The sequence below is a fragment of the Rhipicephalus microplus genome, chromosome 8 (assembly GCF_043290135.1).
Source record: "Rhipicephalus microplus isolate Deutch F79 chromosome 8, USDA_Rmic, whole genome shotgun sequence".
Taxonomy (NCBI): domain Eukaryota; kingdom Metazoa; phylum Arthropoda; class Arachnida; order Ixodida; family Ixodidae; genus Rhipicephalus; species Rhipicephalus microplus.
In genome coordinates, this window is record NC_134707.1 from 123,999,606 (window position 1) to 124,026,142 (window position 26,537).

Genomic DNA, 26,537 nt, shown 5'->3' on the forward strand with positions numbered 1-26,537 from the left:
ACTCGTATTTCTATCTCTTCCCATCCTAAATCTCTGAAAACATTTTGTAAGCACGCGGTAAATAGCATTGAAAAAGTTGTATTTCCTTCTGTTTCTACATGTCTTACACCATTCTTTGTTGGTGCCCCGCCACAGTGGCCTAACGGCTAGGGTACTCGGCAGCTGACACGCAGGTCGAGGGATCGAATCCCTGCTGCGGCGACTGCATTTTAGATGACGGTGTGAATGCTGAAGGCCCGTGTGCTTAGATTGGGGTGCACGTTCAAGAACACCAGGTTTTCAAAATTTTCGGAGCCCTTCACTACGGCGTCTATCATAATCATATGGTGCTTAAATACGGTAAACCTAACATATAATCATCATCATCATCATCATCATCATTCTTTATTGGTATTCTGTTGCTTTCTTTATGGAGCACTATGGTAATTGTGTATCTACATCAGTGTATTTCCCATCACATCTGATGAAACCTAATGCGCACTCTCGTTAGCAGGTGGCAGTCGCCCAAAGCTAGGGAAGACATGCGCAGTGTGTGGTTTTGTGCAGTTTTTATATTTAGTTTTGTTAGACGAGAAAAGAAAATGCCCCCACTGCTAGAATGAAATAGTTCTGTTTTTCAGTCTTTCAATGTTCATATGCCTGGATAAACTGAAGGAGCAGGCCTTTTTTGTCGCTCCGTAAGTCATAACTTTCGAGAAGCGCCAAATTGAAGACCAGTCTCTCGAATGCGCCTTCTAATTGCCTCCGACGCCTTCGCAGACTCAGTGCTGTGTTAATCTGGCGGGCACTTCGAAAAAGACTAGCGACTGCTGCAGCACCAATGAGAAGGTCGTTCAGCGTGTATTGGTGTTTTGCGGATCGCGCCACCTCCTTCACTCGGCCGCTCCATCCATAGTACTCGTTAGTACTTGAATTAGAGTTCAAACTCGATTTAACAGAACCTATTTTTACGAATTTCGCCAATCAAAAGAGCAAATTCAGATTCTTCCTGCTGTTGCTCATAGCCATAATGGATTTACGAAATCGAACTTACGGAACGAAAACCCTTGCCGTAGTGGTCTAATGGCCAACGTACTCGACTGCTGATCCGCAGGTCACGGGTTCGAATACTGGCTGTGGCGGCTGAAGTTTCGGTGGAGGTGAAAAGGCTGTAGGCTCGTATGCTCAGATTTGGATGCACGCTAAAGAATCCCAGGTGGTCTAAATTTTCGGAGCTCTCCACTACGACGTCTCTCATAATCATGTGGTGCTTTTGAGACATTAAGCCCCACATATTATTCATCATCAATATCGGATAAAACTTTGCTCTAAAGCCGATTTCACGAAGCATGTCTGAAAAAAAAGAAGCACCGAAAAATAGGTTTTCCAAATTAATGTCAAATAAATTGCCCGGCAGTAAAACTTCACCCACCTGGGGTTCTTTACCGTGCACCCATATCTGAGAACACAGGACTACAGCATTTCCGCCTGCATCAAAAATGAAGTCACCGCAGCCTGGATTCAATCCCATGACCTGCTGGTCAGCAGCCGAGTACCTTACCAACTAGACCAACACAGAGAAGCACTAGCCTCTGTAAGGTTGAAGCTTCAATGTGATGGAGAATGTGCCGGGTGCAAAGAAAAAAGGTCTGTCTCACATGAATTTGGTAGGTGCCAGTGTTGAGCTCTGGATCACCACAACCCGAGACGAGAAGCGCCTAGGTCAGTAGATGGACTTCGTAGCAGTGCTCTACACGACAATACCCTGGCGACTACTACAAGCAGTGCTGCACGTGGACGATGCATTCAAGCGATATTGAAGTGTATCATAAAAATAACTGTAGATGAAACACAGTTGAGTTCGATTCTTTTGTTTTCTGTGAGAAAATAACCCAATGTTTTTTCTTACACTTTTAGACGCACATGTTTACTATGCGTATGATTAGTTTGCATTCAGAAACCCCACCGATGTGGTCTAGTGGCTAAGGTACTCGGCAGCTGACCCACAGATCGAGGGATCAAATCCCAGCTGCGGCGGCTGCATTTGCGATGGAGTCGAGAAGGCTGTAGGCCCGTGTGCTCGGATGTGGGTGCACGTTAAAGAAACCCAGGAGATCAAAATTTCCGGAGCCCTCTACTACCACGTGTTTCATAATTATGTGGTGATTTTGGGACATTAAGCTCCACCTATCAATCAATGAACCCGCAGATTTTTGGATGAAATTCCAGCTGTGACAGCTGCATTTTTGATGGAGGCGAAGACGCTGTAGGGCCGTGTGCTCAGATTCGGGTGCACGTAAAAAAAAAAACCCAGGTGGTCCAAATTTCCGAAGCCGTCCACTACGGCGTCTCTCATATTCATATGGTGCTTATGGGACGTTAAACCCCACAATTTTCATTCAGAACACACCACCTGCCCTCTATTAGTATACTGTATCCTCTTTTTGAGGAACAAAAAATTAGTTCGCCAACAAACGAAGAGCCGGTCTCAAGACTCATCCCCAAGCAACCAGGTTTAATGTTGCACACTACACAGAAGCCATATAGAGTAGCACAATAATGAAAGACTAGAGTCATTTAAGCATATTGAAGAATGCAGGAAGTCACTTTATTCGCATAAAATTTGCCTTGTTGAACGTGCCGCCCTATTTCTTGTGCAAACCTTTTCATTGTCGCTATCGCCAAAGCATCAAAGTGAAAAATGCTCATGTAATTGTCCGATTTGTCCTCATTATATGAAGCTAGTATTAAGACTTATATGAAAAAAATTAATCGAGAAATACTATCGAAGGTCAGCTCGCATAGTTGAAAAGAAGGAAGCGATGTCACTCTAATCGACCCACAATCTCCCGGAATAGATACAGATAATGGCGAGGACATGCAGCAAAGATGCGACGAACCTTTTTAAGACGATAGTCTTTCTTGGGGACCTTCGACACAAAAATTTTGGTCTGTCTGTCTGTACCTTTGTCTGTTTGTCCACTCTTAACGACATCGGGTACTTGAAACGACCGACCGCATCCGCAGCACCCACCAATGTTGCTCAAGATTAAGCGTTCAGGCTTGTGCGGTTTTCAATTAAAAAGCAATTATTGCACATGTCTGGGGCACCATAACAACGCGTATAAATTCTGCATGTGCGTCTTTTACGAGGAAAGGCATACATAAGAAATTTCGGGGACCATAGCGCTTATCACGCTGCGCTGACCATGGAACGCTTGCACGAAAAGGCGAGTGTTTCCAACTCTTTGCTAAGACGAGACGGTACACGGCGGCACCTACAAATTGTCTTGCGTTCCACACATTATCACCTCTGAGACGGGCACGCACTCCCGTCTCAGAGCCACGCGCTTTGTTTTTTAAGAAAACTGCGGGATGTCGCTCATGTCTCACGTGTGACGTGACTTGATGCGTTTGTTCGCCTCCGCTGCACGCTCGAGGCACTCCAGAATACCACTCACCGATTTTCTTGCGCAGAATATCAAACAAATGTCTCGTTCACTCTCTCTACATGCAAGACTATCGTATTTCGACGACATTTGCAGAAACATGGAGATACGGGGCCAATTTTAGGTGTGAATACACTTTATAAGCGACCCCAAACCATCCACCGCTGTCGGCGGCGTCCGCAGTCTTCTCTCTATTTTTAAAAGAAAGAGGACTGGGCGGACCGCTGCGCGACGCTCTACCGAATAAGCCACGGACGCGACGCTGATATCGGTGTCAGTAACGCGCCTTATACCCCCTCCACCTTCGGTCGCTCCTCCGCTCTCCTCGCTCGCTGCAGCTGCGCGCGCACCCCTCTCTCTCGCTCGCCCGCCTTCTCTCTCAGTCTCCCGTCGAGAGCGGGTCGTGAGGGGGAGTAAAGTTAAAATCCGTTGGCATTCACCAGTGAGTTAACGTAGACTCCCCCGTGTGATGAAATTGCGATTCCCAGAAACCATTACACCATAAAGGCACCATAGTGTGATTAATAAATATAATAGTGCGAATTACTAAATACCCCTCGTAGCATCACCCCGTGTATTCACACTTAACCATGTTCACCCTCGGGGAAATGCTTGGGAGTTTTTTTGTTTATAAACTGCGGTTCTGAGCGTACTGCATGCCCCTGATCGACTGAGCCCGTCTTGTGACGACGCTTAAGGGCTCTTGCAGCGCTACCCTTTCGAGCGATAGGCACTAGAGTGAGTGAAAGGTTCTCGCTAGGGATAACGTGCATGCGCAGACCTTGTCCGTATTTATTCACTAGTCCCCTTCGTCAGCGAGCAGTTGCAGGTAAGCATTCCGAATTATTCTGGTAACACCTGCATATAATTGTCGCACAAAACGTTCTTTGTAGTTTTGAGTCATTACTCCTAATAGTTAAAATATTCCTGCATGTACGTGTCAAACCTATAAAAAACTGAAAAGGAAAGGCCAGAGACCTCCAGGTTACGAAGCAACATGTGTTTTATTTTACACAATTCTTCGTTTTCAACTATAGGCGATACATTGTGGTCACCTGTACAATTGCCACCTGCAAGGGCAAGTACTTTGTACCTAGAACTTTGTGCATTTCCTGACATCTAGTGCTATTCTTTCATTCATATGTCGCACATACTTTGGAAGCATTACTACATAGGCAAAAGCAATCCAAAAATCAAGGCTTGAAGCTCAGAAGGTATTCATTATAGAACGTGGGATATGTCAGTAAAGTACAAGGTGTCGCCAGAATCCATGACCACGAACAGCATCGAACAGTCGCGTTCTAGTACCCAGTGATTACAATCACTGCTTTCTAGGGCATGCATGCGCAGGTGATTTGAATGTGTTATCTGGACGACTCTGTTATGATTTTCGTCAGCAATCGTACAGTATATCCCGAGCTGCAGCCATAATGCGACCACATTCCAGGTCACAGAGGTGGTTACGTCCCGCGTCTTGTGGGAGCCTTGTGGAGCTTCGTCATCCGCAATCTTTCCTCTTGGGCTTTTCGGTGTTTTTCTTTGAGGGTTTCTGCAAAAGTAAACAAAAATTAAGACTTTAAAAAGACCAAGAACCAGTTGGTATGATGCCTATAATCTTTTGCGCAACGGAAAGCTTGCCGGTCAGTGAGTCTGGCCAGGAAATGCTGGAGTGGAATATGCCGCGGAACATCTGTTCTCAGATTTTTTCCTTGAGCAGTGAAAATCAAGTCGCATGCACAGATGCTGCAAACAGTGCGTGCAAAAGTTGTTAGTGTTCCAGCGTGCCAGTTCACTGTGCATGCCTGCACTCCCATGCAGTGCATGCGCTGCGGGTCGGCTTGTTCTACTGACGGCCGCGATCACTGTGCCTTTCGTCACCATGTAAGCAGCCCAGAATTCAACAGGACAGAATATTGGAATAATATACATTCCCTATTTTTGAACACTGACGCATATGACAGCATCAAGCTACATGTCTAGGTACAGCAAAGTGATCGACCACATATATAATAATCCAGATTCAACACTCTTGTTTTTGTTGTTTTTAAGAATGAATAAAGAATATTAATCCTAGTTACAACGCGAAAACAATGCTGGAATTTGTCGCTATAGTTCATCAGACGTTCTGACCAGTTGTCGGTCTTTTTCAGAAAAGTAATACGTTATTCCGTATTCTCATGAGGGATAAAAAAAACGCCATAAATTTACCTGCCCATGCAAGGTTGAGTTGTCAGATTGTTTGATACCATGCTTATTATGAAGATAGAGGTTAGGTTAGTGCGCAAGATATATGTCCGCCATGCGCGTTTAGGATACAGTGAGATAACCGTGGTGTTATCACGTAGTGCGCACGTATAAAAGCGTGGTTTCGATAGAGTTGACGTTTTCAATAAATATACCAACACCACATGTGTGTATTGAATTTAAACCATGTATCGGCATCTGTCATCAAGTTATATATCGCTTGTGACCGCAGCCTAGTAATAAAATATACTTGCTTCGAATGTCGAAAAGACCCACGATCTACCTGTTGTTAGTGATTGCGGTTCATATTAGCAATTTAAATTTCTTATCTTCACCAAATAAAAGTATATAATGTACACTGCTATCATCCATGCTACATGCAATAAGTCCTATTACAGTAACAGTAATACCTGTGATTATTTCGTAGAACTCTAATCTGCGATGCAAAAAAAAAAACAGGATCACTCGAAAAGCACAGCCCAGTCACAGCAAAAGCAGAAAAGCATTGTACGCTCTCTGGGGGCTAATATTACAAATGCCATTTATCTCATAAATCATAATTTTTTTTTCATGTTTGAACGCACCCACTTCGCCGTGATTCGTCATTCTGTGGAAAAGTGAAGCACCCGTTATGCATTTCCATGACACTAGGTGCACTTTCTTGATGTAGTGGCTGATGACAACTATAGCTGAGCCCTTTAAAATGGGTTGAAAGTATTCAGCGACTCACGCATTACACTGTTAGTATGGTGTGATGCCTGGTTACACAACTGCCAGTGTGATGCCTGGTTATTTTAATAATCTACTACGCTATATTACAGATGTGAGCGTGGTTTCTTGCCCACATAAAGCGTCTATAGAGACTTTTTTCGGAAGGGTTTCGAGCACCTACAAAGAACTATGGTAGATTGCTGGGGCTGCTAAGAAGAACCCCATTTTTTAAGCATCTAAACTTCTATATTGGTTAGAGCGACGAAAACCGTTCGGCATCGGTGTCACGAGCGGTCTCCATTGGCGCAGGTATGTCGTTCTCAGAATCATACCTAAGAACGCGCGCCATGTTGGGTGCGTTGTGAGTGGCGCGGTCCATCTCGTCGCAGTCGTGGCGCTTAGAGCACGAGTAGAAGTAAACATCTTTATTGAAGTAGCTGACGGTTTCCTTTTCCTAAGTGGCGAGGGCTGTCAGGCCATGCCTGGTCGCCACCTTGTCAGCGCGTTTGATGGCCCGGAGCTGGGTGTCCAGGCTTGTAGTCGTGAGGATTCTCTCGCAAACCTCCGTTGAAGGTGACTGTCCTCGGAGGTTTGGTGGGGGAGGGTCCTTGCTATATCCCCAGATTATGTGGTCCAAGGTTCCGGTCTGTGTCTTGCAAAGGGTGCACGTAGATGTGAATAAGGCTGGGTATATGTGTGTATATGTACGGGGAAGGGAATGATTTCGTTTGAAGCCGCCGTCAAGTTACTTGTTGAGCTTTGTTTAGTTGCGGGTGCGGGGATGGTCTGGTTTGCCTTGATAGCTTGCAGTACTCCGTAATGTCATGAAAGGTGATGAGTGATTCGGTTGCTTCGGTATCGTGGTCCGAAGTATGGCCCACCGCTCGGCGTTCGAGTCCTCGAGCTTGTCTGTGGGTGTCTTCGTTACCCGAATTAACTGCGTGCGCTGGGACCTAGATGACCTTAACTAAACGGGGATCGTCATCATCGGTGCTGCTGGAAGCGGTGTCGTCTGAGGCATTGTGTGTCGCTTGGGGCAGTGGACGTAGTGTTCGCGCTGTGGTTGGGGAAACAGTGCCACGGGCAAATCGGGTGATGGCAGATTTGGAGTCACTAATAATTGTTTTGAATCCGGCTATTGCGGCGAGTGCTACGGCAGCTTCTTCGACATCGGTTGGGTCCTGTGTGCGTATGGAGTCGGCACACATCGTGCTAGGCTCTTTATCGACTGGGGTACGTTTCGATGAGGCATAGATAGCATATGCCTGTTTGAGGGCTGGGTATCTTGACGCGCCGACGTGAGCCGCTTTAGTATTCATGCCGTAGGTACTGTGGAGGTTTCTGGCGCGGGCCGATCGTCTACCGTCATGCATGCCAGCCAGCATGTTCTTCGACAACGGCTGCACGAGGAAGCGCTGTCTAATGAGGGGTGGCAGCGAGACTAAGTCTCGTACGCTTGGTGACGAGAGAATGCCGATACGTTCCATCTTTAGTTATCCATCTTCCGGTTTTGCTACCACGCAATCGTTCAATTTCGGCAGTTCAGTGTGCTTCGATAAGTTCATCAATTGTATTGTGAATTCTAAGGCTGAGGAGGTGCGTAGTCGATGTGGTGTGGGAGAGACACAAGGTGATCTTGTGGGCTGTTGGAATAAGTCTGTCAACTTTTCTATTTCGGCCTTGAGAAATCGTAGATACGGAAAGCGTAAGTGATTCCCGCGGTTACGAAGGCATTTAACAGCTGGAGAAGTTCATTCTTTTCATGCCATGTTTCCGCGCAGAGATTCTTTTTAACAGGCAGGCAGTCTGAGTGACAGTGACCGCAAGCCTCTCTAGTGCGATGGTATTGCTCCTGCGGGCTTGTACGTGAAGGCCGAGAACCCGCATGTGCTGCACTACTGGTATTTCGGATCCGGCGATCCTGAGAGTAATGGTTGGTAGTGGCGGGTGTTTAACTTTACGGTAGTCAGAAGGACGAAGAAAAATGAGTTCCGATTTTTCCACTGAGCACTCAAGACCCGCACGCGCGACGTGTTCGGCCCCTGTGTCCACGGCGCGTTGCTGTGCCTCCTCTATCTCTTCGTCGGAGCCGGTAGTGGTCCATAGCACCACGTCGTCCGAGTACAGGGCGTGACGAATGTTGGGTATGCAGCCTAGCAACTGTGGGAGTTGGCTCATTACAAGGTTGAAGAGGAAAGGGGAAAGAATGGCTCCCTGTGGCGTGCCTTTGTAGGATAGCGCAAGGCGCTTCGTGGCGTTGCTGTCAATCAGGGAAAGTTCCACAGTGCTGCCTTGTAGGAGGGTGCACACGTAGTTGTAAATATGTTCCCCAGGGTTTGTTGAAGCCAAGTGCTGGGCTATCGCTTGATGTGTCGCGTTATCGAACGCCTTGCGTAAGTCAACGCCTAGCATTGCTCGCGTGCCCGCACGTACAGGGTGTTTCAATAAATCGCGGTGGATTTGTACCAGGGCGTCTTGAGTAGATAAGTGGGCGTGAAAACCGAGCATGGTTGGAGGGAAAATGTCTTGCCCTTCTGCAAGTGTTTCTAGCTGAGCCAGGACCACGTGATCAAATAGTTTGCCAAGGCATGAAGTTAACGAGATGGGGCGAAGATTTTTTCCGGGTTTTGGTATAAATACTATTTTCTCGTGCTTTCATTCTTCTGGTATACTGCCGGCATGCAAGCAATCGTTGAAATATTCAGTTAGGGCAGTTACTGATCTTGCGTCAAGGTTGCGGATTGTTTTGTGATTCGAGCGAGTGTTTCGAGCGAGTGCTTTGTTTGTGTAGTCTCTTGGCAGCGGACGTCTGTACCTGGATGGAAATGATGTAGTGGTCACTACCAGCTAGTTGACAGGTGTTCTTGCATCTGGCCTGCGCAATATTCTTGCAGTATGCAAGACGGGTGACGTGTCCCTACACACGCTGTTTCCTATGCGTGTCGGTGACTGCGGCAGGTCATTTAGTAGGTGAGACGGAGGTTCTGACTTAGTTGCCATAGCTTCTTGCCTCGTTTGTTTGCCTGGAGGTATCCCAGTCAGGGTGCCTGGTGTGAAAATCTCCCAGTATAAGCAGTTGTGCGCCTCGAGATAGCGATGTGGTTTTTGGAAGAGCAGGTTGAAGTCGTTGGTGCATGACCTGCGCAGTATACGTTGAGAATAAAGACTGAACGATGCGAGCGTTTTAGATGCGGAAGCATCTTATACTCGCGCCTTGTAGTGCGCCGTCCGCACCGCTTCTCGAACATTCGACAGCTGATGCGCGCGCATGCGCCGTCGTGCCGTCGCCCACTCTTCCACCATCTGTGCATCCCTTCCTCCTCTACACACCGCGCGCGCTTCACTCCTCCACCATCTGTGCACCCTTCCTCCTCTACACACCGCGTTCGACATCTACAATTCTCCTGATTCTCCAGTGGACGCGCATGTGGCGTCGCGCTTCGAGAACATTCAACAGCTGACAGTGCATGCGCCGTCGCGCGGTATATATACTCAAGGTCGGCGCTCGCTCGCTCAGTTGCCGCTCGTCGGTTGGTTTGTACGGCCCGTCGACGTCCAAGGTCGCGTGAAATGAATTCCAACGAATCCACAAACACAATGATCGACGTCCCTTCGACCAGCGCCGCCCTTTCGCATACGTGTGTACGTGTTCACTCATTTAACACCCCCTCCTACAACCACGTTAACCAATTTAGCCATCGACCCAAGTAAGTCGCAATTTAACACCCCATTTCACAACCACGTTAACCAATTCAGCCATCGACCCAAGTAAGTCGCACTTTAACACCCCGTTAACCAATTATATGCTCCGCATCTTCCTCAGTGTTCCCCCGAGGGAAGCTGCGGGCAATTTTTTTGCGGAAGAATTTCTAAAACCATGTGTGAAATGCCCGGGAATTCTAACTCGTGTCATTTCGCCGTGAGGCTCTTGTGGACGAGCGTACCTGTACTTGGGGCTTCCTGGTTGTGCAGGTCGGTGAATTGAAGGAAAGCGATGTAACCCGGGAGTGACATAGCAGCTGTTCTTTCCTGTAGTGCGATGACGTCTGGAGGCGTTTGGCAATTCAACAGTAGTGTTTCTTGTACGAGTAGCTGCAAGTGGGCTTTCTTTTTACGAAAGCCTCGGCAGTTCCACTGCCATATAGTCAAGTGGGTGCTGGCCATGATGCATCAGCTGGAGCATTACTTAAGGGAGTCGTGGGTTCGCTGGGCTGGGTGAAAGAGTGAGAGGACACTCTGTTGCGTATGATGGCTGGTGCTCTGGCCATGCTTTGTTCAATTACTGCAAAACTGGTGTCTGTGGCAGTTCTGAGTGTTTATAATCCGGCTACGGTGCTGTTTACCGTGGCTTCCATGTTTGAGAATCGTGTCTTTATGTTCGTTAGGCATGAGTGTACGGTTACGACGGCTTCTGTTCCGGCGGCGCGAATGGCATCGGCGACCGTGGCATGAACTGTCGTGCGTAGACCTTCGGCTACAGATGCGTTGACCGTTTGAATAATTCTCGCTGTCGTGTCCTCTTCGGATTGCAGCGTTTCCGTGGAAGTCGTTGCTTTACGTTTAGCTGCTGCGGCTGGTCGGGGCTGTGCAGTTGACTTATACACGAACTGGCTGCCCTTTGCCAGTCTGCTTTCTAGAGAGCAGTTCTGCGCAAGCAGCGTTTCGATCTAAGCTTGTTGCGTCGCCATTTGAAATTACAACACACTAATTGTTTGCGTAAGTTCGTTGACGAGCAGGTCATGCGACGAGATGCACGATTTCGATAGCTGCGGATAAGATGATGGAAGCGGAGACGATGGGCTTGGCGCCCATGCCACACTAGGTTTGCTTGGTGATGCTTTTGATAAATCAGCATGCCGAATGTGGTTTGATGGTTTGATAAACGGGTTCTTGATTTGGACCTTGAGTGGGAGGTACCTTGACCCTGACGAGATCGTGACTTCGATCGGCTGTCTCGTTTCGTCGGCGTTTGTGATGTCCCGAGATTGGGGTAGTTACACTAGTCCAAGGCAGGCGGGCTATCGTCATTTGAGGTTGGCTGCGACGCTGGTGACTTGGTTTGTAGCGTCTTTTTCTGCTTGTGCTGCGTTAAGTAATTCAAGCTTTTTGTCGAAGCGGTACTGGCATCTTGAGCTGTTAGTCATGTGTCCTGCTTGACAGACGATACACCGTGCTTGGCATGTTGACGGCGTTCCTTGCGGCGTCGACTTGTGGTCTTCTCCGCAACGCAAGCAGCGTGGGTGCCTAGGTTGAGGGCACATGTCGGAGTGATGCCCAGTCTTCCGGCAGTTGAATCATGCGTCTACTTTGGGATAGAAAGGGTATACTCGGATGAGACCTCCACGGTGTAGAAGCCATATAGGTAGGTGGTCCCCGAGCAGCGTTATGAGTAAATTCTTCGTTTTTCTCATGCGTTTGCCACCTACTATTCCGTAATATTACAATGGTGTATTAGACACTACGATCGTAACTACATTGTTTTTGTGTGCCGTTCATCTGTAAGTTTTGATATATTTCCACATTGTAATGTTTGGTACTCTGTTGCTTGTATTATATTTTGTGTTTTCTTTTCTCGCCCCCCCCCCCTTACACAATGTCCCTACGGGAACATGTAAGGTAACGTGAATAAATAAATAAAATAAGTCAGGGTTGCTTTCTTGAAGGTCTTTCAGCGTCTTATCATCGCTGGGGAACATGTGGCGTAAAAAGGGATGCCTCGTATCGTGCCATCGGGTAGCGGGGTGTACATGTGAATCTGAATCTGCCGGTCTTCTCCGAGAAGGACTGACGTGATGCGTTGGTACGCGATTGCTTGGTCGGTGGTAGCCACACTAACGGTGAAAGTGATATTCTTTGGGTGTATGCATATTTGGTCTCGCTTGGCGGGGTTCAGGTCACACAGAGATGCCGCTTTAAGCAGTGCTCTTTGCAAGTCTCCGGGTGATGTGCACGTGAGGTCGATGGGTGTCTTGGGGCGTCCCACGATGTGGTACGCATGCTACCGCAGTCTTGGCAAGGAATGGCGTTTCAGTTCCGGCGGAGGCCGGGAGGTTAGTGGAGTTTTGGGGGCTCTGCTTGCTTGCACGTCGTTCATTTGGGCTTGTTGCTTCAGTGCCTGGTGACGTTTCACCTGGGCTTGGAAACTTTGAGGTGGTGTCCAGGAATCATCTGACCACTCCTCGAGAGAGATTTCGGCGCCATCGACCTCGATTTCCATGTCGGCTGGTGTCTCAGGGCCATGATAGCGGCGTCTGGTGCAGCGCCGCTAAGCCTAGGCGTCCAGTGCTGGGGCTTGCGGCATGGCGTGAATGGGTGAAAAGCTTACTTGAAAATGGTGACCATTATCTATCAGACAGTTGTATCGTTGAGACCGGTATGACTTGCGGAACCTATTCGTATAAGAAAGGTTGAGCTATGGGCACGTGTTCCTACTGAAGCATCGGAAAACACCGGAGCTCGGTGCAGACGCGTCCGATCGCTTCCACCCCTCGCCGCGTCTCTCCTTACAGCACGAGCGCATCAGTTTCTTCTGAATCTTTCCCCGTGAATATGCCACGCACAACTCTAGAGGAGCACCGACAGCGGAAACGTGTGAGTCCTCACATTTGCCGGGCCGATAGTGCAGTCCTGGCACAAAACAGGCTTGAGAGGCCGAGTGCCAGCAGCAGCTGCGTACCGATGATCCAGCAGTCTTCCAAGCCACGCTTAATTGCGAATGGGAATGCAAGCGCCGGTGGCGGGTGGATCCTGCAAGCCACGCCACCTAGATAGCTCGCGATGCGAACACTTGCAAGTGCGCCAGACCGAAAAATGAATGCCAGGTTTTTGAAAAAGAGAAAAAGGCACCCAATTTCTTTCGAACAAGTGACGTTGCGGATTCAATAAGATGATTGCGCGAGCGCGTCCAACAGGACGAAATCCCGCTTTTGGCGTGAGTTTCTCCAGCGCAAGTTGGGCTTCGACTGCAACGTATGTGACCCCCTGTTGTTCGAGAACAGTCACTTTGAGTAACACGTTGCGAAACACATTTAACTGCTCTTTACCCTCCCCCATGACCGTGACCATGCGAGGCACAATGTGAGGCACGTGAAATAAACACTGTGGTAAACCCAAGTCAAACATATGTCCAAGGTAATTAGGAAGCAAAGACATGTAATTTTAATTGTGAAAGGCTTCAGTGCCACATAGGGTTGAATTATTCTACTGCAAAACACCGCGGATTCACGTTTCAGCTTTCGCAGGTTTACCATTGAACGGGGTGCTTGGCCGAAGATTGTTTATAAAATTTTGGTATTTCTTATTTTTTCTTAATTTGGGCAATCACGGATGCAAAGACTAGCGGTGTGGCTATATAAGGCGCCAAAAATAGCCCTTACTGTGATCTCGTAACACCTTTCGCTGTGAAACAATTAAAGCTATTATAACCTTATCACCTCGCTCAACAGTTTCTATACGACGCGTATTTCCTGAAAACTAGGGAGTCTTCATGTGCACGCCGTACTGGAGGCGGCGTGCATATCAAGGCTCCCTACGCACGTCATACTTCACTCGCAATTGTTACTGAATTTCCTCATTCAATACGCGCTCAATATTAATGAAACAGATAAAGCCAGCTTCTTTATGCGTCAAATGAAAAGGCAAAACATCTCACCATTCTCTTCTCGAAGGAGGCGAACTTCATCCTCGAGAAAGCGTTCCCTCTCTTGCGCAGCACACAGTTCATTCTGAAGTTGTATCGTGTCCTGTATGAAAAAATAGACTGTTTTTTTTTTTGCAGCAATGCAACCATCCAGTGGGCACTAACGGCGTAAAATGAAACCCGAATAGCGGCAAGCCTTCGCGATTGTATTGACCTTATGCAAAACTGCTGCCACCTTTCGGTAACCGTGTGCATAGCGCCATGTTATAGAGGCTTGAGCACGGCACGATATGCACAGTCCGCGTGTCTGTATGCGTATATATAAGGCACACGGACGTGAGGCGTGTATTAGCTGATTATCGCAACGCTGACGTATTGCTGCGTTCCTTGCTGCACACAGTGAGGAACTCGGACAGCTGAAGGAAGAAAGATAAGCCGTAATGTCTGCCCTCTTGTTCCTTTTCAAGCAGATAATATTTCCAGCTTGTGCTCCGGCTACTGCTACCGAAGCACGTGTTTGCACTCTTCTTTCTAAGCAAGTAATAACGAGCAATGGCATTTGTACTCGTGTTCCCGCAAATTGCTGCACGCCGAAGCAAGAAAGTTTTTGCAACGTTTCAACCAGCAGCCGTTTAACAATTGAAAGTGCCTCGCACGCTTCAAGTAGACACCGTACAATTGTGTGACCACTTGTCACCGCATACTGAAATAATTTATGGTACGCTGAGAAACAAGGCCACCAATATTTTTAATCTCGTTGATTGTTGTCGTCTGTTTCTGACAACTCGTCAGCTAAATTTATTGCGTGCATAAAAGGCTCGGTATTTGCAGAAGCCTGATGCACAACAGTTCTTGCACATTGACAGGAATTCTGGGTTTACTCACATAGAAAACATTTATTCCCTAGAGTAGATTGCGGATAATTTATAGTTACGTCCCTGCTCTTTTACGCCCCTTTGACGAGTAAAATGTTTGAAGAACTAGAGCAGTATTTGTCATTGAATTTTTTTGCTATTGGAAACATTGTGATTACTCGTCTGGCTGCTGCAGGCAAGTGGTGTTCATGGCATGGAACTCACTCAATGATCACGGCATACTCAAGAACCCTGCCCCCCCCCCCCCCCGTTTATTTGTCGCGTGACTTTAAGTTAGTGTGGTACTTAGGCAGGGGTACATATTTAAAGAAGGAGAGCGATGTGCTTCTTTATGCCTTGTGAATTCAAAACTGTAAGCATGAAGGCGATCTGGGTGGCTGTTCTTGCGATAGGAATTGTTCAAGCTCAGATGGCACAGAAGCAGCTTTGTTTATATAAATAAGCCGCCCAGAATGGTTGAATGTCTTTAAATCTTGCAAGTACTCTTAGCTTCAATCATGCTTTGTGACTGTTTTACTCAAGCTCTGTGAAAAGTTTCGCAATGCAAGTTTTAATTACGTGCGCCGGGCGCACCTTTTGAGCATGGCACCTGGCTGGTGGCGTCATCGCGAAAAGTGAACCCCGCTCTTCCTATGGTTTGTTGTGAATGCGGCCCACTATCCCATTCTAGTACACGATAACGTTCCGGAGGCAACACGCGAATCTACGCACCTGCTCACTTTTTTGTGGTTTTGCTGTTGCTGATGATTAAATATGTCTCAGCGCTTTGTAATGGGTGGACCTTCAAAACACCCACTCGTAGCGCAATTCACGGTTCGACGTCCTGCGCAATATTATGCTTCTGACAAGCAATATTTGATCGATAAGGAGACTATTCCCACTATACGACATACACGAAGCGTCTTTTTTAAAGTGATTTTAGGCAATGGGTGTCGCTCTTGGTCAAAACATCTGTTTGTGACTAAAAAGGCCCGAGTTCAATTCTCAATCAAAAGGAAGATTTTTATGGTTCATTTTTTTGCATCACACTTGACTATCCACTAGAACCACGCTCATTTTTCACTCAAAACGAACAAAGCTGGCGTCGACACCGGCAACAGAATTTCTGCCTAACAAGCTATTTAACTATACGCAGTTATTAACATTTCCTGTCGGAGAATCCAACAGCTTTGATGTCTTGACGTTATGATAACGAACGAGCTCACGTGGTGGAAGCGTGTATCTGGATTTGTGATGCAAGTTCAAGAAAACTGTCGTTCATCAACTGGAAACTTTGAAATGCACCACTTAATACCGATATTTAAACAAAACATCGACTTCTTTAGGTTTTCTTTTATTTCTCGTATCGCGGATACTTGCAATGTTCACGGGGGCTCTCTGCTTGATTTTTCCAATGATGAATTGATGGAACAATTGAGAAACATCCTTCACTGATGAACTTTGTATATTTTCCTGTTGTAGCTCTCTTTTCTCAATGTATAGCTCTTTTTCATACTGTACTGTTAGTGTATGTGTGCACTGCTACACCTTTCGCAATGTATGATGGCAGTATAAATAAATAAATAAATAAATAAATAAATAAGTAAATAATTATTTTACCATACAATGCTTCCTTAACGTCAAGGCAGCAGCGTGATTGCATTGTATGATACACGCATAAAAATACGAAACAGGAAAAGTGGTAGAAGGAACGATTAGTTTCATATTTTCAATTCAACAATGGCAAAATTCATCTTCGCGTTCAATGAAGCTCAACAGGTGATCGATGTTAGAATCCCGTAGGAAAGTCATTGAGCTGTCATTCTACCTTTTTGATAAAACCATTGTAGCTATCCCAGCGTTCGCGAGGCGTGTTAGTTTCACAGCGGTGTTAGGCAGTTATGATAAATAATTAGTATCAGTCACTATTCACAGAAAAGAATAGGAATTTTTTTCTCTGTTGCACATGGTCATAGACAAGCATTTTTCACTGCCCTAAAATAGTTAACTCCAACAATTTTGTTAATGAAATGCTGTGCTTTTCTTTGAAACCATGGCGCCATTAGTCCTGTTAGGCTTCTACTGCATTATTTCCTGCACGCCAAGGCACAAGGGGAATATTAGAGGGACTTTAAGCCACAGAAGAATTATCGTGTGGGGGCTTACTAATGTGCACTCGGTGCACTCGCTACTCTCCTATTACAAATATTCTGCCACGCTTTTTGTCTGCAATCAACAGTACTTGGGTGCATGTTGTGCTGAATACTAGTAACATGAACACAAGAGTAATGATGAAAACCGGTGAACGGTAAGGGAAGTTTTTACCTACCGATAGAAGACCCAGCAGACTGTGAGAAATACCGTTGCTTTTCGAATTTCAGTCTCAAACTGACGTCAAAAGAAGGTACCAAATATTTAATAGTTAGGAATATAATTATTTTGTATCCGAGGAAGTATGAAGTGTACTTTCATATTTTCAACCCGCAATATTGTGGCCTATCTGGGATCATATTGCACGCGCCTTTCTTATCTTCAATTTCATTTAATTTGGTTTTCAACCCCAAAGCCTGAGTCAGAAATGCTGAGCGCAAACTGCACCTGAATGTTCAAGGAGGTTCGCCTCATGTCCCCGTGACACTACAAATATTGTGTGCTACTTGTCGTGTCAAACGAATAAAAACGCGTGGCGGATGTAATCACTTCCGATCAGGAAAACAGCCACTGTGTGACGCTCTAGTACAAGAACAACGCTGTTTCTCAGTCGCCTCAGGTCTCTTCTGGGCGTTGCTACTCGCGCAACGATATCAGTGCATTGAAAAGTTCAAAAATAATCAAACAAAACTGCAGATTTAAATTGTGCCGCAAGGTCCTTTTAACCGAGCTGCATGCCGCCTATTGTTCATGACCCGAAAGTGCACGGCCCACAGCACTAACGCAGGGAATGCGAATGAGATACATGACAATTGTTCTCGTCTGGCAGACATAGGGCATGCCCTATGTCATCTTTTGTCTTAGAACGCACTATACGTGTGTTTCCGTCGTCCCTTTCAGCGGTCAGATTGGCAAAAGAACTTTATTATCATGCTTTTATTACTTTCAGCATACTTTGCGTGTTATGAGCACGTTCCTCTCACACAATGTTTGTTTTTACGCAATTGTATCTTACATAGAGCCCCTCTGGCCTGATCCAATTCACTGACCTGTATTTTAAAATAAAGCTATTATTTTGTTACAGATAACAGAGGAAGTTACTCTGTAAAGGTTTAGGCTAACACCGCCACATTTTATTGAGCAACACGTTGCAAAAGGAAAGATTAAAAATTGAACCACTTACAGCGGTCGAGCAGCAGTAACCATACTCACCTTGCCATCGTCAGCCCCACTACTGGCAGTGACGGTGTGGAGGTCTACGGCCCACATCATTTCTGTGCGTAGCTCCACGAGAGCTTGACTCAGTGCCTGCAGTACACAACGTTATTTTAGTAATTGTACCTGCACTGCATAGCATCAAACATTCATGTGCGCCAAAAGCTCAGAGGTGCAAGTTGTGTGGAATGCTGTTCACCAGGGTTTCTCAAGGATATCGGTCTTAGGGAATCCTGTTAAGCTTCATTAAAACTCAAGAAATCACTTTTCCTTTTATTGAAAACATCTTTACTTTAAATGCCATGCAAGAAATTCGGAAGCAAAAATATATTAGAAATTATTCACTGACATTTAATTGAACTTACTGTGCTTGCAAAAACCAATCGATGTAATCGATGCTCTATGTAATTGATGCTTTGTAACTAACAAAACTGAACTGAACTGATGTGAGACTCAGTAGCACTCACGACCAGCTACATGTCAGCTGCTTGATTCAGCTGATTTCTGTACTTATTTGTGAGATATATAGGCTATTGTAAAGTGTTTTAAGCGGCAAACACCTTCAGTAGAAGAGGTAAACGCTGTAATGCCAAATAAAACTTATTCTTGACATGCTGGTCAACAAAGCACACAACAGAATGTGTCTCAAGGAATAGAGCCGCGCGTGAATGCCGCAACTTCTTTGTCGGAAGTTGCAACCTCCCCCACACATAGCAAAGTTCATGAAAGCTGGTGAATTTCCAAACAATAGAGCCGCTTTGTAGGTAGTTCTACATGCGTTCCGTATGCAAATATCATGGTACATGATGTTATTTTTTATTGCTACCAGCATGGACTTTTGTCACTCTGACTAGCTTCCACACTTGGCACGGTTCTAGGCTGTCTTCCAGATGTACGACGTCTCCAATGTTCACTTCCGCAATGGCCCTTTGCTGACGGGATGATCGTAGTTCTTGAGTGTTTTCCCTTTCCCGTAGTTTCCAAAAGTCGTCTAGATTGCCCTGTCTCCACTTCGCTATTTTTCTCAGTTTGCGTGATGACACCTAGGGCAACTCAGACGACTTTGGGCTTGGAATTTATACGAGTCGCTTTCCTGTGAGTGATTGCGCTGGTGTGAGGGGTTCTTGATTTCGCACGTCACTGTAAATGTACGTGATAATCCTGGAGTTCAACATGGCGTTAGCTTCAGTTAGAGTCGTGCCAAGTTTTTTCTTCGTGAGGCTTCACTGTCCGACAGTTTTCAGTTTTCGTCGAGGCCAGTCTGACGCATTTCACTAGACGCTCGTAGAATCCTCCCCACCACGATGCTCTCTCGACGATAAACTTCCTCTCAATCTTGCTGTTTGCGAATGTGTTCAGACCTTCTTCCGACCACATGGTCTTTCACAGGTTAAGTCGTTCTTTCTCGCTCCATTTGAACATCAGAGCATTGTCGGAGTATACGGTCACAGGTATTCCTCTTAGGGAAACGAAGCAGCGAAAAGCGTGTAGAAGCCCCGCTGTGGTGATCTAGTGGCTAAGGTACTAAGCTGCTGACCCACAGGTCGCGGGATCGAATCCCGACTGCGGCGGCTGTATTTCCGATGGATGCGGAAGTGTTGTAGGCCCATGTGCTCAGATCATGGTTCACCTTAAAGAACCCCAGGAGGTCGAAATTTCCGGAGCCCTCCACTACAGCGTCTCTCATAATCATATAGTGGCTTTGGGATGTTAAACCCCACATATCATCATCAAAAGCGTGTAGAAAGGTGGAAACTGAAATGTCTTCAACTAGCTCGAGGTTAATGGTTCCGCCGACCACACAGGTGAAGAGTACAATGTAAAGGTGAACATCTTCGACAGATGTCTACCTGGCTGGGTGAACTTGAATACTAATAACGTAAGTTCTTCAGTCAACTTATAGACCTGTGCATCGGGTGAGGAGGTCCGGTCTGGCAACCAACGCATTTTTCCTTTCTGGTATGCGGGCGATGGCTTCGAATGTGTGTGTTGATATTTGTGGCGTTATTGGGCAATATGCCGTGTATTAGGCTAACTTGCGAATTTTGTTGTTCTTCATTGCTATGACGGCCGAGAATTGGTCATCAGGGAACCACTGCGCTGTTTTGGGGAGCATGCGGTAGGGTTGTTGCATGCTGCCGGCGCTCGAACAAAGTAACAACTGCAACGAACTGCTGCAGGTGCGGAAAATGACTGTAACAACATTGCGGTAATCCGCCAGTTTCATCACGCGTTTCTATCGATCACTACACGTGCGTCCGGCGATAGCACAACTATTCCCTTCTATGTTATTCGTAAACAGTATCATTTAAGGGTGATATGCAGGGCATAAAAACTTACACCGGTCATCAGATACGTTGTCAGTACCGCATGCGTCTTTATTTGCATCACAGAAACTTCGATTTCAGGTTTAAACTCGGTACAAGATCACAGTCTTGCTCATGGACGAAATATTTCTGCACCTTCTATACAGAGGTTAGGTGGGGCGCATTGTGCAAAACAAACGACTGGTGTGTCGCATACTACTCACGTTCACCTGCGCTTAGACAGGGACACAAATACGCTCACGAAGATTGAGTTCCTGTAATGAACATCCCGGAGCCAACCACCACGATGCTTCTCACGGATAGAATGTTGCTTCGGTTTGTTGAATTTGTGGGTTGCTACATCGGCGCGTTATAAACGCTAAAAAATGCATAAAAGCGCATACACAAGTGCACGACGACGGCAGTGTGTTGTCTGCTATGAGGGTAAGTCGTGGCGGCACGTGGCGGTATATCTCTGGTTTCTACTCGCCAATTTGGGCCCACACAGCTCCATAGGGGTGGCACCGGTGAGCAGGTCATAAGTTTATAGAGGAGGTCGTGTGCTGACGTAAGTTCAGCTGCTCTCCTGAACGCGTCTGTCTATAAGCAACGTACATCGCGTCTCTAAGCTTGGTGACCTGGATATGATGGCTACTAACACGAGCCAGACAATGGACAACGACACACGATCACAGCAACCGCAATGAATGGTGAGAAACGAGAACCAAGCCCTCACCACGCACATGGAGGTGTTTTCAACGTGCAGCTTTGGCTGCCGCCATTTTGGCCGAAGAACCCAGTGGTATGGCCTGCTCAAATAGAAGCGCTATTTGGCTTGCATCGCATTAATTTCGAACGCGTGAAGTACTTCCATGTCAGTCTGCACTTGTTTGTCTCTTCTCTTGTGTCCCGTTGGTTTGCGCTTCCAATTATTTCATTATGAATTTGTACTTCCATGTCATTTCAGCTCTGCCCTTGGAGGTTGTGGACGAGTTCGACGACGTTTGAGCGTGCCACACCTAACCAAGCCGTACAATCTTTTCGAAGCCATTGCTCTAAAGCAAGAAACGGCTTCGGAGCGCAGCCGCTCAGCAACTCCTTAACGCCGAAGAGCTTGGAGACAGACAACTATCGCAGATGTTGCACCGAACGCGCCACCTTCTCGGCGATGGCACGGAAGACTGTAAAACCCTGCTGCTTTGCGAGTTGTCTTTAAATCTGCCCCAAGACCTCGTTACTGTCTTGAGTTCTGCTGGTGAGATGCCATTAAAAAAGTTAGCGGAGGTGGCCGAGAGTACATACGATGACTCCCCAGCTGGTGCGTCAGCGACCGCCATCACAACACCCAACCGCGGCCCTCTTGCCTCTACTAGAAAGGGGACAAACTCGCTGCCTCTATCACTGCAATATAAAATTCGACACCTCGCCCTTTCCGCGGCAGCTCACGTTCATGATCCCGGTCACGTTCAACAAACAACCGTGACGGATACTGCTGGTACATTGCTCGTTATGGTGTTCGTGGTCTGAAGTGCCAGAAACACTGTCACTGGCAGAAAAACACAAACGCGAGCCTCTAATAGTGGCGAGTAACTTGCAGGATGCCACAATGACAGGCAGCCGTCTTCCCTACATGTCAGATACAACAACAGGACGTCGTTTTCTAGTTGACAATGATGCTGAGGTCAGCGTTATTCCTCCTTCATGTCTACATGAGAAACACGCTGAGGGGATGACATCATTACAAACTCTGAACAGCTCCGAAATCGCCACGTTTGGACAACGCTAACTAACCATCGACTTAGGACTGCGCCACACATTTCGGTGGACATTTATTATCATTGTTGTGCGCTTCGACTTTCTTACGAACTTCGACCTGAGCGTGGACATCCGCTCGCGTCGCATGGTAGACTGTACTACAAGCTCGTACGTGAAGGCCATCTTCGCACCTCTGACGGTCTCTGTGCAAACGGCTCCCAACTACGAAGCATGTTCCTTTGCAGCAATTTTGTCTGATTACCCAGACCTGACAAAACCGAACTATTCGGAACAACTGGTGCAACACAAGGTCACGCACCACATTGACAGAAATGAAATTTCAATACAAAACAAGCCGCGCCTTCTTTCTGGTTACCACCTTGACACGACACGTAGGGAGTTTGAGCACGTGCTGCAACTGGGCATTGTCCGCTCATCGTCAAGCAGCTGGTCATCAGCCCTGCATATGGTATCAAAGTGTAAGCCCGGTGACTGGCATTCCTGTGGTAACTACCGTGCATAAAACAGGTACACTGTCCCAGATCGGTATTCGCTTCCTCATATCCATGATTTCGAAGCCACACTAGCTGGAACGTGTATCCTAAACAAAAGTTGGTCTTGTAGTGATGGAAAGACGACGACGAAAGACACGAGCAAAGAAGCACCAGCGTAACTAACAGCGCCACAGCCGAGTTCGCGCTTGCCCACATTTTGGCTGCTTGGCGCCCACTGCTCCTCGACACTTCATGGTGAACAGTTGTCGAGCTTCCCTGACGTCTAGCGTCAATACATTACGTCACATTCGGTGGAGGTACGAAGATTCCTTGTACCAACCTGCACCTTCATTCCCGGAAGCTCCCCCCGCTTCGTGACCCCATTACTACCATGGCCAACGAGACTCCTCCTCAGCCTACACCTTAAACCGTTTACGTCACCTGCGGTGCTACGTAGCGCCAGCGAGAGCCGCCCATCTTTCACTGACTCCGGGGACTCGGATGAGGATGATTGGCTATCAAAGTACGAGCACATTAGTGCCAGTAACAAGTGGGACGACGAAATGAAGCTTAGATAAGTCCAGTTTTATCTTGCGGACATCTCTCAATTGCGGTACAACCACCACAAGAGTGACCTTCCCACTTGGTCTGTCTTCTAGACTTCCATTACAGACGTCTTCGGTTGGCCTTCGGCTTGCAAACTTTGGGCAGAGCAGCACTTGCGTCATTGGGCGCAGCTCCCTGGTGAGAACTTTACAAGCTAGATTAAAGATATGCTGAACCTCTGCAACCGTGTCAACTCCACCGTGACAGAAGACGACAAAATCAAGCCCATCCTCAAGGGCACCAAAGAAAACGCTTTTCAGATGCTGCTCACAAGGAACCCCCCACTGTCGCAGTCATTGTGTCAGAGTTTCGACTAGTTGCGTCGGCAGCACTCGATCACACGGAAAGCCCTAACAATGCCCGACACAGTATCCAGCTTGTGGATTAGTGCTTGCCATGCCGACCAGCAGCCACTGCTATCCATCATCATGTACTTCATCCGTGAGGAGGTAGTGCGTCAGCTTTTATTGCTCCCTCTCACAAACTTACTGGCGCAAACCTTGGCCCCTGAGATTCAGCACGTCCTTCGCACACAAATTGCGGAGGCACTCCCTCCTATGTCCCAGCAACCACCCGTATCTGCGCCACTTACCTACGCCGTCATCGCCTATTGGGCCCCTCAGCAGCCTCCACTCTATCCCCCATCTGTGAGCCTGTCTCAGTGCCGCTTACTTACGCTGCCGTCACCACACGGCCACCTCAGCAGCTGTCACCCTATGCCCGCCCTGCAATGCCAATCTGCACCTCACCACCGACCACGAGGTACGCACCACCGCTTCCCCACGCAGCGCCTTCGACTGCGTTATTCCGCCGCCCAGATGTGTGGCGAACGCCGGAAAACAGGCCCATCTGCTTCACCTGTGGTGTTGCTGGCCACGTGGCTCACCACTGTCGCCAATACTTACCTTCTTTTGTGAACACGATGACCATGCCCGATCCCTCGTCACCAAGCACACTACGCTCTGCGACTTCAAATAACGGCCGCTCCTCCTCCTGTGCCCGATTCCCAACTCATCGACGATGCTCTCTGTCCCCCATGTGTCGCCACTCTGCTACTGAGGAGGGAAACTGATTGCTGCAGCTTCGGAAGCAAGAGCTGCAGGCAGGTCAGACTGGCCAAGGCCTCCGTGTGTTTCGCCGTGAAATGTTATTGACGTCGACGTCGAAATAACCGCCGCCGTAGCGCTTACTGACGCAGGAGCTGCTATTTTCGTCATCTCTGAGACACTATGCCACAAGCTAAAGAAGCTGACGATGTCGCTGGCAGAACTAATGCTCCGTACTGCCAGCTCCCAGTGCACTGCGCCGTCAGTTGTGTGCGCGGCGTGGATCACGATTGAAGACGCAATCTACGTGATCGGGTTTTCCGTCCTACCGTTCTGCTCCCACGACACTATTCTCGGGTGAGACTTCCTCTCAAGCCATAGCACCATCATAAGACTACTCCCCTGCAGAAGTCGCTCTTACACCTTTGCAGACGTCTATTTCGGAGAATCCTGCTCCTCACAAGCTTGTCCTCGCGGAGTACAAATATATTCCCCCCCCCCTCCCACGTGGACCCCTGTCACCTTAACGTGTTTGACTGTGCCGGACGTGAGACCACTCTTCATTCCATCGGAAGTCTTCCTCCGTTTCCACCGCTTACGACATCCCTTTGCATACTCTCAGTAACATCTGGTGCGACGATGGTGCTCGTTGCCACCCCAGTCACGTCAGCCGTGACGTTGCTTCGAGAGCAATTTGTGGGTTGTATACAAGGCGCCGACCTCTTGAGTTCTCTGGACATCGCCGAGGACGACCGTACCTTCAGCTAAACGCCATAACGCCACCTGTTCGGACGTCTTCAGCCCTAGATAAGTTTCTTTCTACAATTGTCGACGACATAGCACCATCGTATCACAGCGAGCTTCTCGCTCTTCTGCACAACTACCGATTATCTTTCGATTGCGCCCGGCCGACCTTGGGCCACACGAAAAGCGCCACTCCCCACGTGGACACCGGTTCTTATGCTCCGTTACGCCAACGACCCTATCGAGTTTCCGCAGCAGAGCGCAAGATTATTAACGAACAAGTGGACGACATGCTTCAAGGCGAAGTGACTCAGCCGTCCCAAAGCCCTTGGTCCTCTCCTGCCGTCCTTGTGTGCAAGAAGGATGAAACCATAAGATTATGTGTCGACTATTGCGGCCTCAATAAGATAACCCGGAACGATGTGTACCCGCTTCCGCTTATCGATGATGCTCTCGACTGCTTACAAGGAGCATACTATTTCTAGTCCTTAGATTTACGCTCAGGGTATTGGAAAGCATGATGGCGGACACTGACCGTTCGAATACCGCTTTCGTCACGCCTGATGGATTCTACGAGTTTAATATTATGCCATTCAGGTTGTGCAATGCCCCAGGTACATTCGAGCGGATGATGGACAACGTCCTTCGCGGCTACATGTGGAACACCTGCCTTTGCTACCTAGATGATATCGTAGTTTTTTCTAGGGATTTCGCAAATCACCTCGGCCACCTTCGAGATGTTCTGATGTGCCTCAGCTCAGCTGGTCTCCAACTCAACATAAAAAAGTGTCATAATGCAGCATGGCAGTTGAAGATATTGGGTCACGTCATTTGCAAAGAAGGTGTTCTTCCGGACCCAGTGAAACTCCGTGCCGTGGCCGAATTCCCCAAGCCCACTTGCATGAAGACGCTTCGAAGTTTCGTTGAGCTGTGTTACTTTTGACAATTCGTGCGCGACTTCGCTTCCATCATCGCCCCTCTTACCAACCTTTTGACAGCCTCCAACGGCCTGTCTGCTTGGTCAAGAGAGTGCGACACAACTTTTGAGACACTTCGGCGCTTACGAACATCACCTCCGATACAACGTCACTTTGACCCGGATGCACCCACGGAAATTCATACTGATGCCAGCGCTATCGGCCTTGGCGCCGTGTTGGCTCAAAAGAAGCCGGGTTGTAGGAATACGTCGTCGCTGACGCAAGTCGAACTCTGAAGGAATTCGAGTGCAATTAATCTGTCACGGAAAAAGTACGCCACACCATTGTTTGGGCTTTGGCTAAGTTCCTTCCGTACCTTCATGGCCATCCTTTCGACGTCGTTACGGATCACCACGCACTTTGTGGG

General features: G+C 47.6%; 1 protein-coding gene across 3 annotated transcripts in view; it reads right to left on the bottom strand.

Moving 5' to 3' along the window:
* Positions 1-4,413: 4,413 nt before the first annotated feature.
* LOC119165489 (uncharacterized) overlaps positions 4,414-26,537 on the bottom strand; it is a 385,136-nt gene continuing 363,012 nt past the window's right edge. For all 3 annotated transcript variants that reach the window (XM_075872576.1, XM_075872575.1, XM_075872573.1), the window contains 3 exons: positions 18,240-18,335; positions 14,035-14,125; positions 4,414-4,977 (listed from right to left, as the gene is read on the bottom strand). In XM_075872576.1, coding sequence (XP_075728691.1) covers positions 4,889-4,977; positions 14,035-14,125; positions 18,240-18,335 — 276 coding nt within the window. In that variant the 3' untranslated portion in view covers positions 4,414-4,888. The remainder of the gene's footprint in view (positions 4,978-14,034; positions 14,126-18,239; positions 18,336-26,537) is intronic.